Source organism: Salmo trutta, unplaced genomic scaffold, assembly GCF_901001165.1.
Source record: "Salmo trutta unplaced genomic scaffold, fSalTru1.1, whole genome shotgun sequence".
In the NCBI taxonomy this organism is placed as follows: domain Eukaryota; kingdom Metazoa; phylum Chordata; class Actinopteri; order Salmoniformes; family Salmonidae; genus Salmo; species Salmo trutta.
In genome coordinates, this window is record NW_021822319.1 from 113,853 (window position 1) to 140,336 (window position 26,484).

At 48.4% G+C, this 26,484-nt stretch overlaps 1 protein-coding gene across 1 annotated transcript in view; it reads right to left on the reverse strand.

Moving 5' to 3' along the window:
• LOC115181706 (threonylcarbamoyladenosine tRNA methylthiotransferase) overlaps positions 1-26,484 on the reverse strand; it is a 255,799-nt gene that overhangs the window by 92,327 nt on the left and 136,988 nt on the right. Inside the window, exon 3 of the mRNA XM_029743533.1 lies at positions 10,466-10,611. Within this exon, the coding sequence (XP_029599393.1) occupies positions 10,466-10,611 (146 nt within the window). The remainder of the gene's footprint in view (positions 1-10,465; positions 10,612-26,484) is intronic.

Consider the following 26,484-nt stretch of genomic DNA (forward strand, 5'->3'; position numbering starts at 1 on the left):
GAGAGAGGGGAGGGGGAGAGAGAAAAACAGAACATTAACCTTTGCATAATCAATCTAGCAGCCAACCGCTGACTCGCTCCCTCTCCTGGCTTGTAATTGGTGGCTAAAGGCACAGCTGGTTTTTGATTGGTGGATAAGGGCACAGTGGTTTACTGTTGTTAGTGTCCTGGTCTACTGCTGTTAGTGTCCTGGTCTACTGCTGTTAGTGTCCTGGTCTACTGCTGTTAGTGTCCTGGTCTACTGTTGTTAGTGTCCTGGTCTACTGTTGTTAGTGTCCTGGTCTACTGTTGTTAGTGTCCTGGTCTACTGTTGTTAGTGTCCTGGTCTACTGCTGTTAGTGTCCTGGTCTACTGCTGTTAGTGTCCTGGTCTACTGTCGTTAGTGTCCTGGTCTACTGCTGTTAGTGTCCTGGTCTACTGTTGTTAGTGTCCTGGTCTACTGTTGTTAGTGTCCTGGTCTACTGCTGTTAGTGTCCTGGTCTACTGTCGTTAGTGTCCTGGTCTACTGTTGTTAGTGTCCTGGTCTACTGTCGTTAGTGTCCTGGTCTACTACTGTTAGTGTCCTGGTCTACTGCTGTTAGTGTCCTGGTCTACTGTGCTTAGTGTCCTGGTCTACTGTCGTTAGTGTCCTGGTCTACTGTCGTTAGTGTCCTGGTCTACTGCTGTTAGTGTCCTGGTCTACTGTCGTTAGTGTCCTGGTCTACTGTCGTTAGTGTCCTGGTCTACTGCTGTTAGTGTCCTGGTCTACTGTCGTTAGTGTCCTGGTCTACTGCTGTTAGTGTCCTGGTCTACTGTCGTTAGTGTCCTGGTCTACTGCTGTTAGTGTCCTGGTCTACTGTTGTTAGTGTCCTGGTCCTACATGTAAATGTAGAGATTTCACACACACCCAAACGCACACACACACACACACACACACACACACACACACACACACACACACACACACACACACACACAACACAGATAGACACAAGGTCGCAGGGGCCAAGGATTCCAGTGATTGATGTGACACGGGGTGAAGCCAGACAGAGAAAGCCCCGTGCTGTGTGTAGTTAGTGAGTCATAACAGGGCTTTGATACAGTCACAACCTGCTGATTCACTCACTGGCTTCTCTGATGTTCCTTCAACACTTTCATTCACACGCTAAGACACCGACTACAAATTAGAGAGGAGAGGAGCTATGGGGAAGAGATGTAGAGAGGGGAGGAGCTGTGTAGAGAGGGGAGGAGCTGGGGGGGAAGAGATGTAGAGAGGGGAGGAGCTGGGGGGAAGAGATATAGAGAGGGGAGGAGCTGGGGGGGAAGAGATGTAGAGAGGGGAGGAGCTGTGTAGAGAGGGGAGGAGCTGGGGGGAAAGAGATGTAGAGAGGGGAGGAGCTGGGGGAAAGAGATGTAGAGAGGGGAGGAGCTGGGGGGAAAGAGATGTAGAGAGGGGAGGAGCTGGGGGGAAAGAGATGTAGAGAGGGGAGGAGCTGGGGGGAAAGAGATGTAGAGAGGGGAGGAGCTGGGGGGAAGAGATGTAGAGAGGGGAGGAGTGGGGGGAAAGAGATGTAGAGAGGGGAGGAGCTGTGTAGAGAGGGGAGGAGCTGGGGGGAAGAGATGTAGAGAGGGGAGGAGCTGTGTAGAGAGGGCAGGAGCTGGGGGGAAGAGATGTAGAGAGGGGAGGAGCTGTGTAGAGAGGGGAGGAGCTGGGGGAAAGAGATGTAGAGAGGGGAGGAGCTGGGGGGAAAGAGATGTAGAGAGGGGAGGAGCTGGGGAAAGAGATGTAGAGAGGGGAGGAGCTGGGGGGAAAGAGATGTAGAGAGGGGAGGAGCTGGGGGGAAAGATATGTAGAGAGGGGAGGAGCTGGCAGGAGAGGGGAGGAGCTGGGGGGAAAGAGATGTAGAGAGGGGAGGAGCTGGGGGGAAGAGATGTAGAGAGGGGAGGAGCTGTGTAGAGAGGGGAGGAGCTGGGGGGAAAGAGATGTAGAGAGGGGAGGAGCTGGGGGGGAAAGAGATGTAGAGAGGGGAGGAGCTGGGGGGAAAGAGATGTAGAGAGGGGAGGAGCTGGGGGGAAGAGATGTAGAGAGGGGAGGAGCTGGGGGGAAAGAGATGTAGAGAGGGGAGGAGCTGGGGGGAAAGAGATGTAGAGAGGGGAGGAGCTGGGGGAAAGAGATGTAGAGAGGGGAGGAGCTGGGGGGAAAGAGATGTAGAGAGGGGAGGAGCTGTGTAGAGAGGGGAGGAGCTGGGGGGAAAGAGATGTAGAGAGGGGAGGAGCTGGGGGGGAAGAGATATAGAGAGGGGAGGAGCTGGGGGGGAAGAGATGTAGAGAGGGGAGGAGCTGTGTAGAGAGGGGAGGAGCTGGGGGGAAAGAGATGTAGAGAGGGGAGGAGCTGGGGGAAAGAGATGTAGAGAGGGGAGGAGCTGGGGGGAAAGAGATGTAGAGAGGGGAGGAGCTGGGGGGAAAGAGATGTAGAGAGGGGAGGAGCTGGGGGGAAAGAGATGTAGAGAGGGGAGGAGCTGGGGGGGAAGAGATGTAGAGAGGGGAGGAGCTGGGGGAAAGAGATGTAGAGAGGGGAGGAGCTGGGGGAAAGAGATGTAGAGAGGGGAGGAGCTGAGGGGAAAGAGATGTAGAGAGGGGAGGAGCTGGGGGGAGAGGGGAGGAGCTGGGGGGAAAGAGATGTAGAGAGGGGAGGAGCTGGGGGGAAAGAGATGTAGAGAGGGGAGGAGCTGTGTAGAGAGGGGAGGAGCTGGGGGGAAAAGAGATGTAGAGAGGGGAGGAGCTGGGGGGAAAGAGATGTAGAGAGGGGAGGAGCTGGGGGAAAGAGATGTAGAGAGGGGAGGAGCTGGGGGGAAAGAGATGTAGAGAGGGGAGGAGCTGGGGGGAAGAGATGTAGAGAGGGGAGGAGCTGGGGGGAAAGAGATGTAGAGAGGGGAGGAGCTGTGTAGAGAGGGGAGGAGCTGGGGGGAAAGAGATGTAGAGAGGGGAGGAGCTGGGGGGAAAGAGATGTAGAGAGGGGAGGAGCTGGGGGGAAAGAGATGTAGAGAGGGGAGGAGCTGGGGGGAAAGAGATGTAGAGAGGGGAGGAGCTGGGGGGGAAGAGATGTAGAGAGGGGAGGAGCTGGGGGGAAAGAGATGTAGAGAGGGGAGGAGCTGGGGGGGAAGAGATGTAGAGAGGGGAGGAGCTGGGGGGAAAGAGATGTAGAGAGGGGAGGAGCTGGGGGGAAGATATGTAGAGAGGGGAGGAGCTGGGGGGGAAGAGATGTAGAGAGGGGAGGAGCTGTGTAGAGAGGGGAGGAGCTGGGGGGGAAGAGATGTAGAGAGGGGAGGAGCTGTGTAGAGAGGGGAGGAGCTGGGGGGAAGAGATGTAGAGAGGGGAGGAGCTGGGGGGGAAGAGATGTAGAGAGGGGAGGAGCTGTGTAGAGAGGGGAGGAGCTGGGGGGAAGAGATGTAGAGAGGGGAGGAGCTGTGTAGAGAGGGGAGGAGCTGGGGGGAAGAGATGTAGAGAGGGGAGGAGCTGGGGGGGAAGAGATGTAGAGAGGGGAGGAGCTGGGGGGGAAGAGATGTAGAGAGGGGAGGAGCTGGGGGGGAAGAGATGTAGAGAGGGGAGGAGCTGGGGGGAAGAGATGTAGAGAGGGGAGGAGCTGGGGGGGTAGAGATGTAGAGAGGGGAGGAGCTGGGGGGAAGATATGTAGAGAGGGGAGGAGCTGGGGGGAAAGAGATGTAGAGAGGGGAGGAGCTGTGTAGAGAGGGGAGGAGCTGGGGGGAAGAGATGTAGAGAGGGGAGGAGCTGGGAGGGAAGATATGTAGAGAGGGGAGGAGCTGGGGGGAAGAGATGTAGAGAGGGGAGGAGCTGGGGGGGAAGAGATGTAGAGAGGGGAGGAGCTGGGGGGGAAGAGATGTAGAGAGGGGAGGAGCTGGGGGGGAAGAGATGTAGAGAGGGGAGGAGCTGGGGGGGAAGAGATGTAGAGAGGGGAGGAGCTGGGGGGGAAGAGATGTAGAGAGGGGAGGAGCTGGGGAGAAAGAGATGTAGAGAGGGGAGGAGCTGGGGGGGAAGAGATGTAGAGAGGGGAGGAGCTGGGGGGGGAAGAGATGTAGAGAGGGGAGGAGCTGGGGGGGAAGAGATGTAGAGAGGGGAGGAGCTGTGTAGAGAGGGGAGGAGCTGGGGGAAGAGATGTAGAGAGGGGAGGAGCTGTGTAGAGAGGGGAGGAGCTGGGGGGAAGAGATGTAGAGAGGGGAGGAGCTGTGTAGAGAGGGGAGGAGCTGGGGGGAAAGAGATGTAGAGAGGGGAGGAGCTGTGTAGAGAGGGGAGGAGCTGGGGGGGAAGAGATGTAGAGAGGGGAGGAGCTGTGTAGAGAGGGAGGAGCTGGGGGGAAGAGATGTAGAGAGGGGAGGAGCTGGGGGGGAAGAGATATAGAGAGGGGAGGAGCTGTGTAGAGAGGGGAGGAGCTGGGGGGGAAGAGATGTAGAGAGGGGAGGAGCTGTGTACACCAGCCCTCCACCAGCCCTCCACCAGCCCTCCACCAGCCCTCCACCAGCCCTCTACAGCCCTACACCAGCCCTCTACAGCCCTCTACAGCCCTACACCAGCCCTACACCAGCCCCTCTACAGCCCTACACCAGCCCTCTACAGCCCTCTACAGCCCTACACCAGCCCTCTACAGCCCTACACCAGCCCTCTACAGCCATCTACAGCCCTACACCAGCCCCCTACAGCCCTACACCAGCCCTCTACAGCCCTACACCAGCCCTCTACAGCCATCTACAGCCCTACACCAGCCCTCTACAGCCCTACACCAGCCCTCTACAGCCATCTACAGCCCTACACCAGCCCTCTACAGCCCTACACCAGCCCTCTACAGCCCTACACCAGCCCTCTACAGCCATCTACAGCCCTACACCAGCCCTCTACAGCCCTACACCAGCCCTCTACAGCCCTACACCAGCCCTCTACAGCCCTACACCAGCCCTACACCAGCCCTCTCCTTACTCCTCCATATTCAACCCTCTCAGGTTATCTCATATCCAGCTGTTGTTTTGGTAGCAACAGCCAACTCTCTGGTTAGAAATGAGAGGGGGAGGGTGTGAGAGGGGGGAGAGAGGGAGCGGAAAGGGGGAGAGAGGGAGCGGAAAGGGGGAGAGAGGGAGTGGAAAGGGGGAGAGAGGGAGTGGAAAGGGGGAGAGAGGGAGTGGAAAGGGGGAGAGATGGAGTGGAAAGGGGGAGAGAGGGAGTGGAAAGGGGGAGAGGGAGTGGAAAGGGGGGGGAGAGGGGGGGAGGGAGTGGAAAGGGGGAGGTGGAAAGGGGGAGAGATGGAGTGGAAAGGGGGGGAGAGGGAGTGGAAAGGGGGGGAGAGGGAGTGGAAAGGGGGAGAGAGGGAGTGGAAAGGGGGAGAGACAACTAAATAACAAAGACGTTTCATGCTAGTTCAGGCCTGAGTTTGGAAACCCTGTTCAGCCCACTGTGTGTGTGTGTGTGTGTGTGTGTGTTTACTCCCCTAGCTCCAGCCCCAGCCAGCCACATGGCAAGATGCTCTGTTACAACACAGACATGCCTCCCTCCCTCCCTCCCCCCCCCTCCCTCCTCCCCCCCCCCTCCCTCCCTCCCCCACTCCCTCCCCCCCCTCCCTCCCCCCCTACCTCCCTCCCTCCCCCCCTCCCTCCCTCCCCCTCCAGAGACTCTGAGCTGCTGTGTCCTGCATTCCTCCACCACAGCATCAGGCCTGGGTTTAAACCCCTGGCCTATTTCAAATCATTTTAAATACTTTAGCTGTGCTTGATTAAGCTTGACTGCTGCAACGTAACTAATAGAAATCTCCCAAAAGTGCAAACCATGCCCACCTTTTGGTCTCCCGAGTGGCGCAGCGGTCTAAGGCACTGCATCTCAGTGCTAGAGGTATCACTACAGACACCCTGGTTCGATCCCGGGCTGTATCACAATCGGCCGTGATCGGGAGTCCCATAGGGCGGCGCACAATTGGCCCAGCGTCGTAAGGGGTTTGGGCCCGGATTAGCCCGTCATTGTAAATAAGAATTTGTTCTGAACTGACTTGACTAGTTAAATAAAAGGTTAAATAAATCAAATTAAATTAAATAACACTCCAGGCAGTCTAAAGCAAATGCTGAACATTTTTGAAAGATTGTGAACACTATTTGAATCCAGATCTGCAGCACTCACTGCCTCAATCTCCCTCCTCCTATTGAAACAACAGTAATTGTTAGCAGGGTCTGGTCAGCCAGTCTGAACTCTGGGCCAGAGGTCACCGTTTTCCATTGTTAGTTTCCTGCAGGAGGCACGGGCAATTTATTCCCTACATCCTAAGCTAAAAAAACAAACCAGAGAGTCCGGGGAGGGAGGGAGGGAGGGAGAGCGATGGAGAGAGAGCAACAGGGAGGAAACAGTGTCCACAATAACACAAAACATGATCTAATTTCCAAACACTGACCACTCCAGACTGACCTTTTACACAACAACCTCACTAAAGACACTGTTAGTCTCAGGGTCAACAGCTCTGGTCTGACTTCAGATATCTACAGTACCACACGTACTAATCACTGAAACCAAGGAAACCACGTGTCCTTATACGAACATTTGGAAAACACAGACATTTCCTCTTGACTTGTGTTTAGTTTTCCACAGAGGAAACAAATGGTTGAAATATCAACGTGAACCAAACCCACGTTGTATAGAAGTGTGTTGATGCTGGTTGACAGCAGACCCGGGCTGTTTCAGGAGACACAGTCTTTCACTGAGCCATGTCTTATATCAAACCTCATGTGCTCTACTCCTCCTGGAATCTGATAACTCCATCCCATAATAAATACCATTCACCAACCACCCCTTTCCATACAACCCAGAACGGCTTCCAATGTCCTCTCTAGCTGGGGGTAATGTATGGAGAGGTGTCAGACTGGGGTATATGACTGGGTCTGGGGGTAATGTATGGAGAGGTGTCAGACTGGGGTATAGAACTGGGTCTGGGGGTAATGTATGGAGAGGTGTCAGACTGGGGTATATAGAACTGGGTCTGGGGGTAATGTATGGAGAGGTGTCAGATGGGGTATAGAACTGGGTCTGGGGGTAATGTATGGAAGAGGTGTCAGACTGGGGTATATGGCTGTGGTCTGGGTGGTAATGTATGGAGAGGTGTCAGACTGGGGTATAGAACGGGTCTGGGGTAATGTATGGAGAGGTGTCAGACTGGGGTATAGAACTGGGTCTGGGGGTAATGTATGGAGAGGTGTCAGACTGGGGTATATGACTGGGTCTGGGGGGAATGTATGGAGAGGTGTCAGACTGGGGTATATGACTGGGTCTGGGGGTAATGTATGGAGAGGTGTCAGACTGGGGTATAGAACTGGGTCTGGGGGTAATGTATGGAGAGGTGTCAGACTGGGGTATAGAACTGGGTCTGGGGGTAATGTATGGAGAGGTGTCAGACTGGGGTATAGAACTGGGTCTGGGGGTAATGTATGGAGAGGTGTCAGACTGGGGTATATGACTGGGTCTGGGGGGTAATGTATGGAGAGGTGTCAGACTGGGGTATAGAACTGGGTCTGGGGGTAATGTATGGAGAGGTGTCAGACTGGGGTATAGAACTGGGTCTGGGGGTAATGTATGGAGAGGTGTCAGACTGGGGTATAGAACTGGGTCTGGGGGTAATGTATGGAGAGGTGTCAGACTGGGGTATAGAACTGGGTCTGGGGGTAATGTATGGAGAGGTGTCAGACTGGGGTATATGACTGGGTCTGGGGGTAATGTATGGAGAGGTGTCAGACTGGGGTATAGAACTGGGTCTGGGGGTAATGTATGGAGAGGTGTCAGACTGGGGTATATGACTGGGTCTGGGGGTAATGTATGGAGAGGTGTCAGACTGGGGTATAGAACTGGGTCTGGGGGTAATGTATGGAGAGGTGTCAGACTGGGGTATAGAACTGGGTCTGGGGGTAATGTATGGAGAGGTGTCAGACTGGGGTATATGACTGGGTCTGGGGGTAATGTATGGAGAGGTGTCAGACTGGGGTATAGAACTGGGTCTGGGGGTAATGTATGGAGAGGTGTCAGACTGGGGTATATGACTGGGTCTGGGGATAATGTATGGAGAGGTGTCAGACTGGGGTATAGAACTGGGTCTGGGGGTAATGCATGGAGAGGTGTCAGACTGGGGTATAGAACTGGGTCTGGGGGTAATGTATGGAGAGGTGTCAGACTGGGGTATATGACTGGGTCTGGGGGTAATGTATGGAGAGGTGCCAGACTGGGGTATAGAACTGGGTCTGGGGGGTAATGTATGGAGAGGTGTCAGACTGGGGTATAGAACTGGGTCTGGGGGTAATGTATGGAGAGGTGTCAGACTGGGGAGTGATCCTAGCAGCCTGTGGCCTCCTATCAAGGCCAGTAGACAGCTCATTTCACCCCCCCAGCGGCAGGGAGAGAGAGAGACAGGGTGTGTGTGTCAGGTCCTATTAGCCCTGGCTGGGTGGATTCAGGCAGACAGACATCTCCAGGCTGCAGCTTGAAGCAACATACAGGCGGAGGGGAGGGGCTAGAGTTAATGAACCTGGACCCCCCCGGTGGAAGGAGAGGGGAGAGGAGGGACACACAGTGGGACACGGGGGAGAGGGGGGAGGAATAAGAGTGAGAGAGGGAGGGAGATTGATAGAGAAGGGGAAATGGAGCGAGAGAGAGAGAGAGACAGACCCACAATTCCTGGTGTCATAACCTACTCTCCAGCCAGGAGAATGATACATGGAAGGGTCAAGGGTCAGGAGAGGCATGGAGACGTGTCAGAGGGCAGGAAACCAGGGAAGGAGTGGGGTGTACGGAGCCTGGCCTGTGAGCCCAGGGAGACACCCAGGCTATACGCCTTGATCACACAGTATAAACTGGGTGGTTCCAGCCCTGAATGCTGATTGGCTGACAGCCGTGGTATATCGGACCATACACCACTGGTACGACAAAACATTCATTTTCACTGCTCTAATTACGTTAGTAACCAGTTTATAACAGCAACAAGAACAGTGTGAGGACACACTAGGAGAGAGGACAGTGTGAGGTCACACTAGGGGAGAGGACAGTATGAGGTCACACTAGGGGAGAGGACAGTATGAGGTCACACTAGGGGAGAGGACAGTATGAGGTCACACTAGGGGAGAGGACAGTATGAGGTCACACTAGGGGAGAGGACAGTATGAGGTCACACTAGGGGAGAGGACAGTATGAGGTCACACTAGGGGAGAGGACAGTATGAGGTCACACTAGGGGAGAGGACAGTATGAGGTCACACTAGGGGAGAGGACAGTATGAGGTCACACTAGGAGAGAGGACGGTGTGAGGACACACTAGGGGAGAGGACGGTGTGAGGACGGTGTGAGGCCACACTAGGGGAGAGGACAGTGTGAGGACACACTAGGGGAGAGGACGGTGTGAGGACACACTAGGGGAGAGGACGGTGTGAGGACGGTGTGAGGACACACCAGGGGAGAGGACAGTGTGAGGACACACTAGGGGAGAGGATGGTGTGAGGACACACCAGGGGAGAGGACGGTGTGAGGACGGTGTGAGGACACACTAGGGGAGAGGACGGTGTGAGGACACACTAGGGGAGAGGACGGTGTGAGGACACACTAGGGGAGAGGACGGTGTGAGGACGGTGTGAGGACACACTAGGGGAGAGGACGGTGTGAGGACAGTGTGAGGACACACTAGGGGAGAGGACGGTGTGAGGACACACTAGGGGAGAGGACGGTGTGAGGACACACTAGGGGAGAGGACGGTGTGAGGACACTTTCAAACATGTCAATCATATAACAACACAGCAGATCCTAGCTGGCTGGCTGGCTGGCTGACTGGCTGGCTGTCTGGCTGGCTGACTGGCTGGCTGACTGGCTGGCTGACTGGCTGGCTGTAACTAAACACACAGACCCAGGCAGGACACACTAAGGGAGAGGATGGCATGAGGTGAAGACTGGCTGACATGCACCAGAGAGGAGAGAGAGAGGGGGGTAGAGAGGAGGTAGAAAGGAGAGAGAGGGAGTTGAGAGGAGAGAGAGGAGGTAGAAAGGAGAGAGAGGAGGTAGAGAGGAGGTAGAGAGGAGAGAGAGGAGGTAGAGAGGAGAGAGAGGAAGAGGCCCCAGCCCCTTCCATCCATCCAGCCAGCCAGCCCACACACTCACTAAACCTTCAAACACTTTTCATCTCCCTCCATTTCTCAGCGAGAGAGCGAGAGAGCGAGAGAGAGAGCGAGAGGAGAGAGAGAGAGAGAGAGAGAGAGAGGAGAGAGAGAGAGAGAGAGAGAGAGAGAGAGAGAGAGAGACAGAGAGACAGAGAGAGGAGAGAGAGAGAGAGAGATTGAGGAGAGCGAGAGGAGAATTCAGTCAGGAACGCTACTAGTCAACAGAGCCTTGCTAAGCCCCCTGGTCTTTAGTGATATATTTGTACCTTTCTACCTTCTTCCCTGATCCCTCCGTCTTTCCACAGCGGAGACTTACTTGTCTTTTAGGAAGTCGGCGACGCGCCTGAAGTCGTCAGCGCAGTACTCCCTCTTCATATCCATCAGGACGCTGTCGGAGGCCGACTGCACCGGGACATGGAGGAAGGCATACACACGAGGGTGGTTCAGGATCTTAGACATTTCCTGTTAGGAGATAAGATAAGGTAGAGATGGATAGATTAGAGAGAGAGAGAGAGATTACACAGACCCACAAATCATTTGAAAACAAACCCAATTTTGATAAACTCCCATATCTACTGGGTGAAATACCACAGTGTGACATCACAGCAGCAAGATTTGTGATCGCAAGAAAATTGCAACCAGTGAAGAAGAAACGTTGTAAATACAACCCATATTTATGTTTATTTATTTTCCCTTTTGTACTTTAACCACTTGCACATCGTTACAACACTGTATATAGACATAATATGACATTTAAAATGTGTTTATTCTTTTGGAACTTCTGTGAGTGTAATGTTTACTGTTCATTTTTATTGTTTATTTCACTTTTGTTCATTATCTACCTCACTTGCTTTGGCAACGTTAACATATGTTTCTCATGCAAATAAAGCCCCTTGAATTGAATTGAGACAGAGACAGAGACAGAGACAGAGAGAGAAATATAGAGAGAGGGATAGAGACAGAGAGAGAAATATAGAGAGATATAGATAGAGACAGAGATAAAGAGAGATAGAGAGACATATATAGAGAGAGGGATAGAGACAGAGATAAAGAGAGAGATATAGAGAAATAAATATAGAGAGATAGAGACAGAGATAAAGAGAGAGAGATAGAGAGAGATAAAGAGAGAGAGATAGAGAGACATATATAGAGAGATGGATAGAGACAGAAATAAAGAGAGAGATATAGAAATATATATATAGAGAGAGATAGAGAGAAATATATATAGAGAGAGATATAGACAGAGATAAAGAGAGAGAGAGATAGAGATAAATATATATAGAGAGAGATAGAGACAGAGATAAAGAGAGAGAGATAGAGAGAAATATATATATAGAGAGAGATAGAGACATAGATAAAGAGAGAGAGAGATAGAGACAGAGATAAAGAGAGAGAGATAGAGACAGAGATAAAGAGAGAGATAGATAGAGAGAAATATATATATAGAGAGAGATAGAGACAGAGATAAAGAGAGAGAGAGATAGAGACAGAGATAAAGAGAGAGAGAGATAGAGACAGAGATAAAGAGAGAGATAGATAGAGAGAGAGAGAGAGAGAGATAGAGAGAGATAAAGAGAGAGATACATGGAAGAAGGCATAGACAGGAGTGTTGTTCAGAATCTCAGCCATTTCCTGTTGGGATGTAAACAGGATGGATGTGTGAGGGAAGTGTAATCCACTGAGGAGTGATGGAGAAGAGATCCTTCAGACAGCTGATCCTCTCATTTAGAGCAGTCAGAGAACCCCGTATGACATATTATACACCCTCACATAGGGATGCTGCCATGTAGTTTAATGAGGGTCCCTCCAGACTGTAGTTTAATGAGGGTCCCTCCAGACTGTAGTTTAATGAGGGTCCCTCCAGACTGTAGTTTAATGAGGGTTTTTCTAGACTGTAGTTTAATGAGGGTCCCTCCAGACTGTAGTTTAATGAGGGTCCCTCCAGACTGTAGTTTAATGAGGGTCCCTCCAGACTGTAGTTTAATGAGGGTTTTTCTAGACTGTAGTTTAATGAGGGTCCCTCCAGACTGTAGTTTAATGAGGGTCCCTCCAGACTGTAGTTTAATGAGGGTCCCTCCAGACTGTAGTTTAATGAGGGTCCCCCCAGACTGTAGTTTAATGAGGGTCCCTCCAGACTGTAGTTTAATGAGGGTCCCTCCAGACTGTAGTTTAATGAGGGTCCCTCCAGACTGTAGTTTAATGAGGGTTCCCCCAGACTGTAGTTTAATGAGGGTCCAGACTGTAGTTTAATGAGGGTCCAGACTGTAGTTTAATGAGGGTCCCTCCAGACTGTACTTTAATGAGGGTCCAGACTGTAGTTTAATGAGGGTCCAGAATGTAGTTTAATGAGGGGTTTTCCAGACTGCAGTTTAATGAGGGTTTTTCTAGACTGTAGTTTTAATGAGGGTCCCTCCAGACTGTAGTTTAATGAGGGTCCCTCCAGACTGTAGTTTAATGAGGGTTTTTCCAGACTGTGGTTTAATGAGGGTTTTTCCAGACTGCAGTTTAATGAGGGTTTTTCCAGACTGTAGTTTAATGAGGGTCCCTCCAGACTGTAGTTTAATGAGGGTCCAGACTGTAGTTTAATGAAGGTCCAGACTGTAGTTTAATGAAGGTCCATATTGTAGTTTAATGTGGGTCCCTCCAGGCTGTAGTTTAATGAGGATCCAGACTGTAGTTTAATGAGGGTCCCCCAGACTGTAGTTTAATGAGGGTCCAGACTGTAGTTTAATGAGGGTCCAGACTGTAGTTTAATGAGGGTCCCTCCAGACTGTAGTTTAATGAGGGTCCAGACTGTAGTTTAATGAGGGTCCAGACTGTAGTTTAATGAGGGTCCCCCCAGACTGTAGTTTAATGAGGGTCCAGACTGTAGTTTAATGAGGGTCCAGACTGTAGTTTAATGAGAGTCCCTCCAGACTGTAGTTTAATGAGGGTCCAGACTGTAGTTTAATGAGGGTCCAGACTGTAGTTTAATGAGGGTCCCCCCAGACTGTAGTTTAATGAGGGTCCAGACTGTAGTTTAATGAGGGTCCAGACTGTAGTTTAATGAGAGTCCCTCCAGACTGTAGTTTAATGAGGGTCCAGACTGTAGTTTAATGAGGGTCCAGACTGTAGTTTAATGAGGGTCCAGACTGTAGTTTAATGAGGGTCCCTCCAGACTGTAGTTTAATGAGGGTCCCTCCAGACTGTAGTTTAATGAAGGTCCAGACTGTAGTTTAATGAGGGTCCCTCCAGACTGTAGTTTAATGAGGGTCCAGACTGTAGTTTAATGTGGGTCCAGACTGTATTTTAATGTGGGTCCAGACTGTAGTTTAATGAGGGTCCAGACTGTAGTTTAATGAGGGCCTCAGAGGGGGTTCAGGAGGTAGAACAGAGAATGATGGTGAGAACAGCAGAGGACTAAATTATCGTTAGCATACGTGATATGACTCTCCCTGTCCTGTTAAACACACACACACCCACACACACACACACACACACACACACACACACACAGGATTCTCATCAGCATATGTGATATGACTCTCCCTGTCCTGTTAAATCCCCCAGGTGTATTTCCTGTATAAAGGGTCTGGTATTGTACAGTACGGTCACAGGGTTTACAGGGAATAATTCCTAACACAGAGGACTCTCCCTTTTCTCATCAACACTTTCCAGTTGGATTATTCGTATGTATGCAGGGATATGCAGGGTATACATCGTCCAATGAAATGCTTACCCGAGAAAGAACCTGCAAGTAAGCATTTCATTGGATGATGTATAACCTAAACAAGCCCCTTCACCACAGGACAGAGCAGAGTTCCCCAAACAAGCCCCTTCACCACAGGTCAGAGCTCCCTAAACAAGCCCCTTCACCACAGGACAGAGCAGAGTTCCCCAAACAAGCCCCTTCACCACAGGTCAGAGCTCCCTAAACAAGCCCCTTCACCACAGGACAGAGCAGAGCTCCCTAAACAAGCCCCTTCACCACAGGACAGAGCAGAGCTCCCTAAACAAGCCCCTTCACCACAGGACAGAGCAGAGCTCCCTAAACAAGCCCCTTCACCACAGGACAGAGCAGAGCTCCCTAAACAAGCCCCTTCACCACAGGACAGAGCAGAGTTCCCTAAACAAGCCCCTTCACCACAGGACAGAGCAGAGTTCCCTAAACAAGCCCCTTCACCACAGGACAGAGCAGAGTTCCCTAAACAAGCCCCTTCACCACAGGACAGAGCAGAGTTCCCTAAACAAGCCCCTTCACCACAGGACAGAGCAGAGTTCCCTAAACAAGCCCCTTCACCACAGGACAGAGCAGAGCTCCCTAAACAAGCCCCTTCACCACAGGTCAGCTGCCTTCCCCACGCTTAACAATAGAGGAGCAGACCTAGTCTCCTATAGGACTACTAACAGGGGGTCAGGGGTCAAATCTAGCTGAACAGCCAATTAAAGCCGCCATTAATGAGGTGACAGAGCCAGGATCTCTGGTGTGATTGGCTGGGACAGGGCCCTGGCTTGAGTGACTTCAGGACACGATAAGTAGAAAACAAAGCAAAAACAGCAGAGCAACAGGAAACAGAACCCTGTAGAGATGTGGTTTAACACCACACAGCTGTTAAGAGGTTCGTACATCTGGTCTGGATCCCCCCCCCCTCTCTCTCTCTCTCCTATCCCCAGCTACATTACAGAATAAGAGATGTGATATTATATTACAGAATAACCTGCTACCAGGAAGGAGACACTACCAGGACTACTACAGATGTCTAGACTACAGACAGAGCTGTATAATTACACCTATTATCATCATATCATAGCCGAGGAGGAGGAGGAGGAGGAGGAAGAAACAAACGATTGATGAAATGATTTCTTCAAATGAAGATGTTGGTTGATTGCGATCCTGATCCGTCTTCACAATTAAAAGCTATTGTGCCGTGCAGCCCCCCCCCCCCCCCATAGCCTAGATCGTCTTCTCACTCGTGCCTCGCCACATGGGGTAACCAGTAGAGGGATCTAAATTAAAATCATTAATTAGATCGAAGAATACCAGCTGATTAATAAAGGAGATGAACCAGGAACCTACTTGCACTGGGACATGCAAAGTAACCCAAACGAATTAGTGTGTGTGTCTACACACATACGTGCATGCGGGTGTGTGCATGTCACACCAGAAAGAGGTGGATTGTGGGTAGTGAGAGGGGTAGCGCTGAATGGAAGGCGTGAGAGAAGTGAGAGACTGTCTGGTGTCTCCGTGTCATTTCACACAGCCGATGTGAACATACCGTATCATCAAACACACTGCTGTCCTGTCTCCTGGCAACCTGTCTGTACCTAGGACCTCAGCCATGTATCACACACACACACACACACACACACACACACCCTCTCGCTCGCTCAGCAGACTGAATAGCTTAACAGAGTGTTTGTGAGCTGACGTTGCATCAACAACAACCAAACGTGTTTATTCCCACACCCAGCAGAGACCTGGTGTTGTTGACAGACCCCTCTCCCTCTACCACCTGTTGTTGTTGACAGACCCCTCTCCCTCTACCACCTGTTGTTGTTGACAGACCCCTCTCCCTCTACCACCTGTTGTTGTTGACAGACCCCTCTCCCTCTACCACCTGTTGTTGTTGACAGACCCCTCTCCCTCTACCACCTGTTGTTGTTGACAGACCCCTCTCCCTCTACCACCTGTTGTTGTTGACAGACCCCTCTCCCTCTACCACCTGTTGTTGTTGACAGACCCCTCTCCCTCTACCACCTGTTGTTGTTGACAGACCCCTCTCCCTCTACCACCTGTTGTTGTTGACAGACCCCCTCTCCCTCTACCACCTGTTGTTGTTGACAGACCCCTCTCCCTCTACCACCCCTGTTGTTGTTGACAGACCCCTCTCCCTCTACCACCTGTTGTTGTTGACAGACCCCTCTCCCTCTACCACCTGTTGTTGTTGACAGACCCCTCTCCCTCTACCACCTGTTGTTGTTGACAGACCCCTCTCCCTCTACCACCTGTTGTTGTTGACAGACCCCTCTCCCTCTACCACCTGTTGTTGTTGACAGACCCCTCTCCCTCTACCACCTGTTGTTGTGACAGACCCCTCTCCCTCTACCACCTGTTGTTGTTGACAGACCCCTCTCCCTCTACCACCTGTTGTTGTTGACAGACCCCTCTCCCTCTACCACCTGTTGTTGTTGACAGACCCCTCTCCCTCTACCACCTGGTGGGAAAAACATTCCTGTGTGTTGATCAGGAGAGATAAACGAAGCATCTCATTTTAGACCCACGGTCAGTCAGTGATGTCACATGGCAACTGTCCAATAGAGCCGTTAATTATGGATCAGCAACGTAGCGGCGCGAGGCTCAACGTAGCAACGCGAGGCTCAACGTAGCAACGCGAGGCTCAACGTAGCAACGCGAGGCTCAACGTAGCACCATGTATCCATGGTGTATCAGTATGTATGAGGTCATCACCATGTGTCCATGGTGTACCAGTATGTATGAGGTCATCATCATGTATCCATGGTGTATCAGTATGTATGAGGTCATCACTATGTATCCATGGTGTATCAGTATGTATGAGGTCATCACCATGTATCCATGGTGTATCAGTATGTATGAGGTCATCATCATGTATCCATGGTGTACCAGTATGAATGAGGTCATCACCATGTATCCATGGTGTATCAGTATGTATGAGGTCATCATCATGTATCCATGGTGTATCAGTATGTATGAGGTCATCACCATGTGTCCATGGTGTACCAGTATGTATGAGGTCATCATCATGTATCCATGGTGTATCAGTATGTATGAGGTCATCACTATGTATCCATGGTGTATCAGTATGTATGAGGTCATCACCATGTATCCATGGTGTACCAGTATGAATGAGGTCATCACCATGTATCCATGGTGTATCAGTATGTATGAGGTCATCACTATGTATCCATGGTGTATCAGTATGTATGAGGTCATCACCATGTATCCATGGTGTATCAGTATGTATGAGGTCATCATCATGTATCCATGGTGTACCAGTATGAATGAGGTCATCACCATGTATCCATGGTGTATCAGTATGTATGAGGTCATCATCATGTATCCATGGTGTACCAGTATGAATGAGGTCATCACCATGTATCCATGGTGTATCAGTATGTATGAGGTCATCACCATGTATCCATGGTGTATCAGTATGTATGAGGTCATCACTATGTATCCATGGCACATCAGTATGTATGAGGTGATCACCATGTATCCATGGTGTATCCATGGTGTATCAGTATGTATGAGGTCATCACCATGTATCCATGGTGTATCAGTATGTATGAGGTCATCACCATGTGTCCATGGTGTATCAGTATGTATGAGGTCATCACCATGCATCCATGGTGTATCAGTATGTATGAGGTCATCACTATGTATCGTAAACACGGGCACCCTCATAGATTTCATCCTAACCATCTTGCCCTCTAAATACACCTCTGCTGTTTTCAATCAAGATCTCAGCAATCACTGCCTCATTGCCTGCATCCGTAATGGGTCTACGGTCAAACGACCTCCACTCATCACTGTCAAATGCTCCCTAAAACATTTCAGCGAGCAGGCCTTTCTAATCGATCTGGCCCGGGTATCCTGGAAGGATATTGACCTCATCCCTTCAGTAGAGGATGCCTGGTTATTCTTTAACAATGCGTTTGAGATTCCCAAGGATTGGAATGCTGCCGTGGTCATCCCCCTCTTCAAAGGGGGTGACACTCTAGACCCAAACTGCTACAGACCGATATCTATCCTACCGTACCGTTCTAAGGTATTCAAAAGCCAAGTGAACAAACAGATCCCCGACCATTTTGAATCCCACCGTACGTTCTCCGCTATGCAATCTGGTTTCAGAGCTGGTCATGGGTGCACCTCAGCCACGCTCAAGGTCCTAAACGATATCTTAACCGCCATCGATAAGAGACATTACTGTGCAGCCATATTCATCAACCTGGCCAAGGCTTTCGACTCTGTCAATCACCACATCCTCATCGGCAGACTCAACAGCCTTGGTTTCTCAAATGACTGCCTCGCCTGGTTCACCAACTACTTCTCTGACAGAGTTCAATGTGTCAAATCGGATGGCCTGTTGTCCGGACCCAGTCTCTACCTCTATAGGTCCTGTTTACAGTCCCATACTGACTGTTCTGATCTCCCCAGTCTCTACCTCTATAGGTCCTGTTTACAGTCCCATACTGACTGTTCTGATCTCCCCAGTCTCTACCTCTATAGGTCCTGTTTACAGTCCCATACTGACTGTTCTGACCTCCCCAGTCTCTACCTCTATAGGTCCTGTTTACAGTCCCATACTGACTGTTCTGATCTCCCCAGTCTCTACCTCTATAGGTCCTGTTTACAGTCCCATACTGACTGTTCTGATCTCCCCAGTCTCTACCTCTATAGGTCCTGTTTACAGTCCCATACTGACTGTTCTGATCTCCCCAGTCTCTACCTCTATAGGTCCTGTTTACAGTCCCATACTGACTGTTCTGATCTCCCCAGTCTCTACCTCTATAGGTCCTGTTTACAGTCCCAGACTGACTGTTCTGATCTCCCCAGTCTCTACCTCTATAGGTCCTGTTTACAGTCCCAGACTGACTGTTCTGATCTCCCCAGTCTCTACCTCTATAGGTCCTGTTTACAGTCCCATACTGACTGTTCTGATCTCCCCAGTCTCTACCTCTATAGGTCCTGTTTACAGTCCCATACTGACTGTTCTGATCTCCCCAGTCTCTACCTCTATAGGTCCTGTTTACAGTCCCATACTGACTGTTCTGATCTCCCCAGTCTCTACCTCTATAGGTCCTGTTTACAGTCCCATACTGACTGTTCTGATCTCCCCAGTCTCTACCTCTATAGGTACTGTTTACAGTCCCAGACTGACTGTTCTGATCTCCCCAGTCTCTACCTCTATAGGTCCTGTTTACAGTCCCATACTGACTGTTCTGATCTCCCCAGTCTCTACCTCTATAGGTCCTGTTTACAGTCCATACTGACTGTTCTGATCTCCCCAGTCTCTCCCTCTATAGGTCCTGTTTACAGTCCCATACTGACTGTTCTGATCTCCCCCAGTCTCTACCTCTATAGGTCCTGTTTACAGTCCCATACTGACTGTTCTGATCTCCCCAGTCTCTACCTCTATAGGTCCTGTTTACAGTCCCATACTGACTGTTCTGATCTCCCAGTCTCTACCTCTATAGGTCCTGTTTACAGTCCCAGACTGACTGTTCTGATCTCCCCAGTCTCTACCTCTATAGGTCCTGTTTACAGTCCCAGACTGACTGTTCTGATCTCCCCAGTCTCTACCTCTATAGGTCCTGTTTACAGTCCCAGACTGACTGTTCTGATCTCTACAGCCTCTATCTTCTATCTCACCTGTCTACTTTCGAACTGTTGGCTGAAGATTCCCTTTTCCATTCAAACATCACGATAGAGGCTGTTTTCATGGCTGGCACAGTTGGTGTGTTTTTCATGGACTAGCGAGCCAACACATCAACACCATCCAAAGAAAACAGCAATTATCCAAAATAACACAGATTCACTGGTCCACTGGGACACAGAGAAATCCACTGCTGCCCTTTATTCCACATTCAGCTGAAGCCGTGTTACGACTCACAATTAAACACATTTTTCCTATTTTGAAATGTTTTAGTTTATGTATCACGGTATTATAATACGGCAACAACTGTCTGGTTATATGAGCATATTAGGACTGTATTACAGCTTGTAAATGTCATTATATATCTCCTGCATCTGGTTGATATCAGACCAATAGGGATCAACCATTTCATCATTCCATTCCACAGTGCTGTGCAGACCAATAGGGATCAACCATTTCATCATTCCATTCCACAGTGCTGTGCTGACCAATAGGGATCAACCATTTCATCATTCCATTCCACAGTGCTGTGCTGACCAATAGGGATCAACCATTTCATCATTCCATTCCACAGTGCTGTGCAGATCTAAGCTGATCAGCGATATAGATGAAAGGAGTGTATTTCCATTGAGAGGCAGGCTGGTACATGTACTATTATAATGGTATATTATTGTCTGGCTGGCTGGGTAGATGTAGTATTATAATGTAATATTATTGTCTGGCTGGCTGGGTAGATGTAGTATTATAATGTAATATTATTGTCTGGCTGGCTGGGTAGATGTAGTATTATAATGTTATATTATTGTCTGGCTGGGTAGATGTAGTATTATAATGGTATAGTATTGTCTGGCTGGTAGATGCAGTATTATAATATAATATTATTGTATGGCTGGGTAGATGTAGTATTATAATGTAATATTATTGTCTGGCTGGCTGGGTAGATGCAGTATTATAATGTTATATTATTGTATGGCTGGGTAGATGTAGTATTATAATGTAATATTATTGTCTGGCTGGCTGGGTAGATGTAGTATTATAATGTAATATTATTGTCTGGCTGGCTGGGTAGATGTAGTATTATAATGTTATAGTATTGTCTGGCTGGTAGATGTAGTATTATAATGTTATATTATTGTCTGGCTGGTAGATAGAGTATTATAATGTTATATTATTGTCTGGCTGGCTGGGTAGATGTAGTATTATAATGTTATATTATTGTCTGGCTGGCTGGGTAGATGTAGTATTATAATGTTATATTATTGTCTGGCTGGTAGATGCAGTATTATAATGTTATATTATTGTCTGGCTGGCTGGGTAGATGCAGTATTATAATGTTATATTATTGTATGGCTGGGTAGATGTAGTATTATAATGTAATATTATTGTCTGGCTGGTAGATGTAGTATTATAATGTTATATTATTGTCTGGCTGGTAGATGCAGTATTATAATGTTATATTATTGTCTGGCTGGTAGATGTAGTATTATAATGTTATATTATTGTCTGGCTGGTAGATGTAGTATTATAATGTTATATTATTGTCTGGCTGGTAGATGCAGTATTATAATGGTATATTATTGTCTGGCTGGCTGGGTAGATGTAGTATTATAATGGTATATTATTGTCTGGCTGGCTGGGTAGATGCAGTATTATAATGTTATAGTATTGTCTGGCTGGTAGATGTAGTATTATAATGTTATATTATTGTCTGGCTGGTAGATGTAGTATTATAATGGTATATTATTGTCTGGCTGGTAGATGCAGTATTATAATGTTATATTATTGTCTGGCTGGTAGATGTAGTATTATAATGGTATATTATTGTCTGGCTGGTAGATGCAGTATTATAATGTTATATTATTGTCTGGCTGGTAGATGCAGTATTATAATGGTATATTATTGTCTGGCTGGCTGGTAGATGTAGTATTATAATGTTATAGTATTGTCTGGCTGGTAGATGTAGTATTATAATGTAATATTATTGTCTGGCTGGTAGATGTAGTATTATAATGTAATATTATTGTCTGGCTGGTAGATGTAGTATTATAATGTTATAGTATTGTCTGGCTGGTAGATGTAGTATTATAATGTAATATTATTGTCTGGCTGGTAGATGTAGTATTATAATGTTATAGTATTGTCTGGCTGGTAGATGTAGTATTATAATGTTATAGTATTGTCTGGCTGGTAGATGCAGTATTATAATGTTATAGTATTGTCTGGCTGGTAGATGTAGTATTATAATGTAATATTATTGTCTGGCTGGTAGATGTAGTATTATAATGTAATATTATTGTCTGGCTGGTAGATGTAGTATTATAATGTTATAGTATTGTCTGGCTGGTAGATGTAGTATTATAATGTAATATTATTGTCTGGCTGGTAGATGTAGTATTATAATGTTATAGTGTTGTCTGGCTGGTAGATGTAGTATTATAATGTTATAGTATTGTCTGGCTGGTAGATGCAGTATTATAATGTTATATTATTGGCTGGCTGGTAGATGTAGTATTATAATGTAATATTATTGTCTGGCTGGTAGATGTAGTATTATAATGTAATATTATTGTCTGGCTGGGTAGATGCAGTATTATAATGTTATATTATTGTCTGGCTGGGTAGATGTAGTATTATAATGTTATATTATTGTCTGGCTGGTAGATGCAGTACTGTACTAGTGGTAGTATTATACTGTTATAAGATTGTACTGTACCAGTATTAAACTAGCTGGGTAGATGCAGTACTGTACCAGTATTAAACTAGCTGGGTAGATGCAGTACTGTACCAGTAAGGTAGCAACTGTCAGTATTAAACTGGCTGGGTAGATGCAGTACTGTACCAGTATTAAACTGGCTGGTAGATGCAGTACTGTACCAGTATTAAACTGGCTGGGTAGATGCAGTACTGTACCAGTATTAAACTGGCTGGGTAGATGCAGTACTGTACCAGTATTAAACTGGCTGGTAGATGCAGTACTGTACCAGTATTAAACTGGCTGGTAGATGCAGTACTGTACCAGTATTAAACTGGCTGGTAGATGCAGTACTGTACCAGTATTAAACTGGCTGGGTAGATGCAGTACTGTACCAGTATTAAACTGGCTGGGTAGATGCAGTACTGTACCAGTATTAAACTAGCTGGGTAGATGCAGTACTGTACCAGTATTAAACTGGCTGGGTAGATGCAGTACTGTACCAGTATTAACTGGCTGGGTAGATGCAGTACTGTACCAGTATTAAACTGGCTGGGTAGATGCAGTACTGTACCAGTATTAAACTAGCTGGGTAGATGCAGTACTGTACCAGTATTAAACTAGCTGGGTAGATGCAGTACTGTACCAGTATTAAACTGGCTGGTAGATGCAGTACTGTACCAGTATTAAACTGGCTGGGTAGATGCAGTACTGTACCAGTATTAAACTGGCTGGGTAGATGCAGTACTGTACCAGTATTAAACTGGCTGGTAGATGCAGTACTGTACCAGTATTAAACTGGCTGGTAGATGCAGTACTGTACCAGTATTAAACTGGCTGGGTAGATGCAGTACTGTACCAGTATTAAACTGGCTGGTAGATGTAGTACTGTACCAGTATTAAACTGGCTGGGTAGATGCAGTACTGTACCAGTATTAAACTGGCTGGGTAGATGCAGTACTGTACCAGTATTAAACTAGCTGGGTAGATGCAGTACTGTACCAGTATTAAACTAGCTGGGTAGATGCAGTACTGTACCAGTATTAAACTGGCTGGGTAGATGTAGTACTGTACCAGTATTAAACTGGCTGGTAGATGCAGTACTGTACCAGTATTAAACTGGCTGGTAGATGCAGTACTGTACCAGTATTAAACTGGCTGGGTATATGTAGTACTGTACCAGTATTAAACTGGCTGGGTAGATGTAGTACTGTACCAGTATTAAACTGGCTGGTAGATGCAGTACTGTACCAGTATTAAACTGGCTGGGTATATGTAGTACTGTACCAATATTAAACTGGCTGGGTAGATGCAGTACTGTACCAGTATTAAACTGGCTGGGTAGATGCAGTACTGTACCAGTATTAAACTGGCTGGTAGATGCAGTACTGTACCAGTATTAAACTGGCTGGGTAGATGCAGTACTGTACCAGTATTAAACTGGCTGGGTAGATGCAGTACTGTACCAGTATTAAACTGGCTGGGTAGATGCAGTACTGTACCAGTATTAAACTAATGTTATCAGTGGACTGAGTCAGAAGCCCAGTTCTGACCCAGTATTGATGTAAAGTCATGTGATCCATCTGCATTGTGAGGTCTTCCATCTGAACGACTGTATGAACATCTTTCACCTCCTGGTAACTCACCTTCTGAATAGTCATTTCAACACCAATATCCATCTGAACATATAAAAGGAAGCTTTAACACAGCTTTTTGTTCACATTTGTGAAAATTAGATTTTGACAATTAGCTGTTTTTGATGTGGATTTAGATAGGAAGGGTTTGATCAATGTGACTGAAGAAAAAAACATTTTAACTGCTCGTCTTTCAGACTGTATTTGTCTATTTGATCCTCAAAAATGTTGCCATTGACATATTTTAGTCAACACAGTTGATATAATTGCGACGATAGTCTCTTAGGTGTTTAATAATTCTGTCACTTTTCTATTCCGGCTCCATTTTGAACAGTCTTTACTGCTCTTAACGGCATCGTCTCAACTTCTCCTGTGGGACGAGCACTGAGCAGCGGACCGTATACCATCACGTCTGGTCATTCACAGGAAGGCGTGTGAGACATGGAAGGTTCTAGCCTGTCACGCTAACATGATAAAGGACCGCAGTATTACAAGCCCATCTCGGTGGCTGCTGTGGCATGAAGGAGTGGGTAGGTCTGAACTAAATGATGGCTGCTGTGGCATGAAGGGAGTGGGTAGGTCTGAACTAAATGATGGCTGCTGTGGCATGAAGGAGTGGGTAGGGCCTGAACTAAATGATGGCTGCTGTGGCAGAAGGAGTGGGTAGGTCTGACTAATCTGAGGGCTGCTGTGGGCATGAAGGAGTTGGGAGGGGGTTCTGAACTAAATGATGGCTGCTGAGGCATGTGAAGGAGTGGGTAGTCTGAACTCAATGCATGGCTGCTGTGGCATGAAGGAGTGGGTAGGTCTGAACTAAATGAGGGCTGCTGTGGCAATGAAGGAGTGGGTAGGTCTGAACTAAATGATGGCTGCTCTGTGTGCATTGAAGGAGTGGGTAGGTCTTAACTAAAATGAATGGCTGCTGTGGCATGAAGGAGTGGGTAGTCTGAACTAAATGATGGCTGCTGTGGCATGAAGGAGGGGGTAGGTCTGAACTAAATGATGGCTGCTGTGGCATGAAGGAGTGGGTAGGTCTGAACTAAATGATGGCTGCTGTGGCATGAAGGAGTGGGTAGGTCTGAACTAAATGATGGCTGCTGTGGCATGAAGGAGTGGGTAGGTCTGAACTAAATGATGGCTGCTGTGGCATGAAGGAGTGGGTAGGTCTGAACTAAATGATGGCTGCTGTGGCATGAAGGAGTGGGTAGGTCTGAACTAAATGATGGCTGCTGTGGCATGAAGGAGTGGGTAGGTCTGAACTAAATGATGGCTGCTGTGGCATGAAGGAGTGGGTAGGTCTGAACTAAATGATGGCTGCTGTGGCATTGAAGGAGTGGGTAGGTCTGAACTAAATGATGGCTGCTGTGGCATGAAGGAGTGGGTAGGTCTGAACTAAATGATGGCTGCTGTGGCATGAAGGAGTGGGTAGGTCTGAACTTAAATGATGGCTGCTGTGGCTATGATAGGAGGTGGGTAGGTCTGAACTAAAGACTTGGCCTGCTGTGGCATGAAGGACGTGGGTAGGTCTGAACTAAATGATGGTGCGTGCATGAAGGAGTGGGTAGGTCTGAACTAAATGATGGCTGCTGTGGCATGAAGGAGTGGGTAGGTCTGAACTAAATGATGGCTGCTGTGGCATGAAGGAGTGGGTAGGTCTGAACTAAATGATGGCTGCTGTGGCATGAAGGAGTGGGTAGGCCTGAACTAAATGATGGCTGCTGTGGCATGAAGGAGTGGGTAGGCCTGAACTAAATGATGGCTGCTGTGGCATGAAGGAGTGGGTAGGCCTGAACTAAATGATGGCTGCTGTGGCATGAAGGAGTGGGTAGGTCTGAACTAAATGATGGCTGCTGTGGCATGAAGGAGTGGGTAGGCCTGAACTAAATGATGGCTGCTGTGGCATGAAGGAGTGGGTAGGCCTGAACTAAATGATGGCTGCTGTGGCATGAAGGAGTGGGTAGGCCTGAAACTAAAGATGGCGCTGTGGCATGAAGGAGTGGGTAGGTCTGAACTAAATGATGGCTGCTGTGGCATGAAGGAGTGGGTAGGTCTGAACTAAATGATGGCTGCTGTGCATGAAGGAGTGGGTAGTCTGAACTAAATGATGGCTGCTGTGGCATGAAGGAGTGGGTAGGTCTGAACTAAATGATGGCTGCTGTGGCATGAAGGAGTGGATAGGCCTGAACTAAATAATGGCTGCTGTGACATGGTATAACTGGCTGTAACCCCAAACCCACAGAGAGAGAGGAGTAAGGAGGTATAACTGGCTGTAACCCCTAACCCACAGAGAGAGAGAGAGGAGGTATAACTGGCTGTAACCCCTAACCCACAGAGAGAGAGAGAGGAGGGTATAACTGGCTGTAACCCCTAACCCACACAGAGAGAGAGAGGAGGTATAACTGGCTGTAACCCCTAACCCACAGAGAGAGAGAGAGGAGGTATAACTGGCTGTAACCCCTAACCCACAGAGAGAGAGGAGTAAGGAGGTATAACTGGCTGTAACCCCTAACCCACAGAGAGAGAGGAGTAAGGAGGTATAACTGGCTGTAACCCCTAACCCACACAGAGAGAGAGAGGAGGTATAACTGGCTGTAACCCCTAACCCACAGAGAGA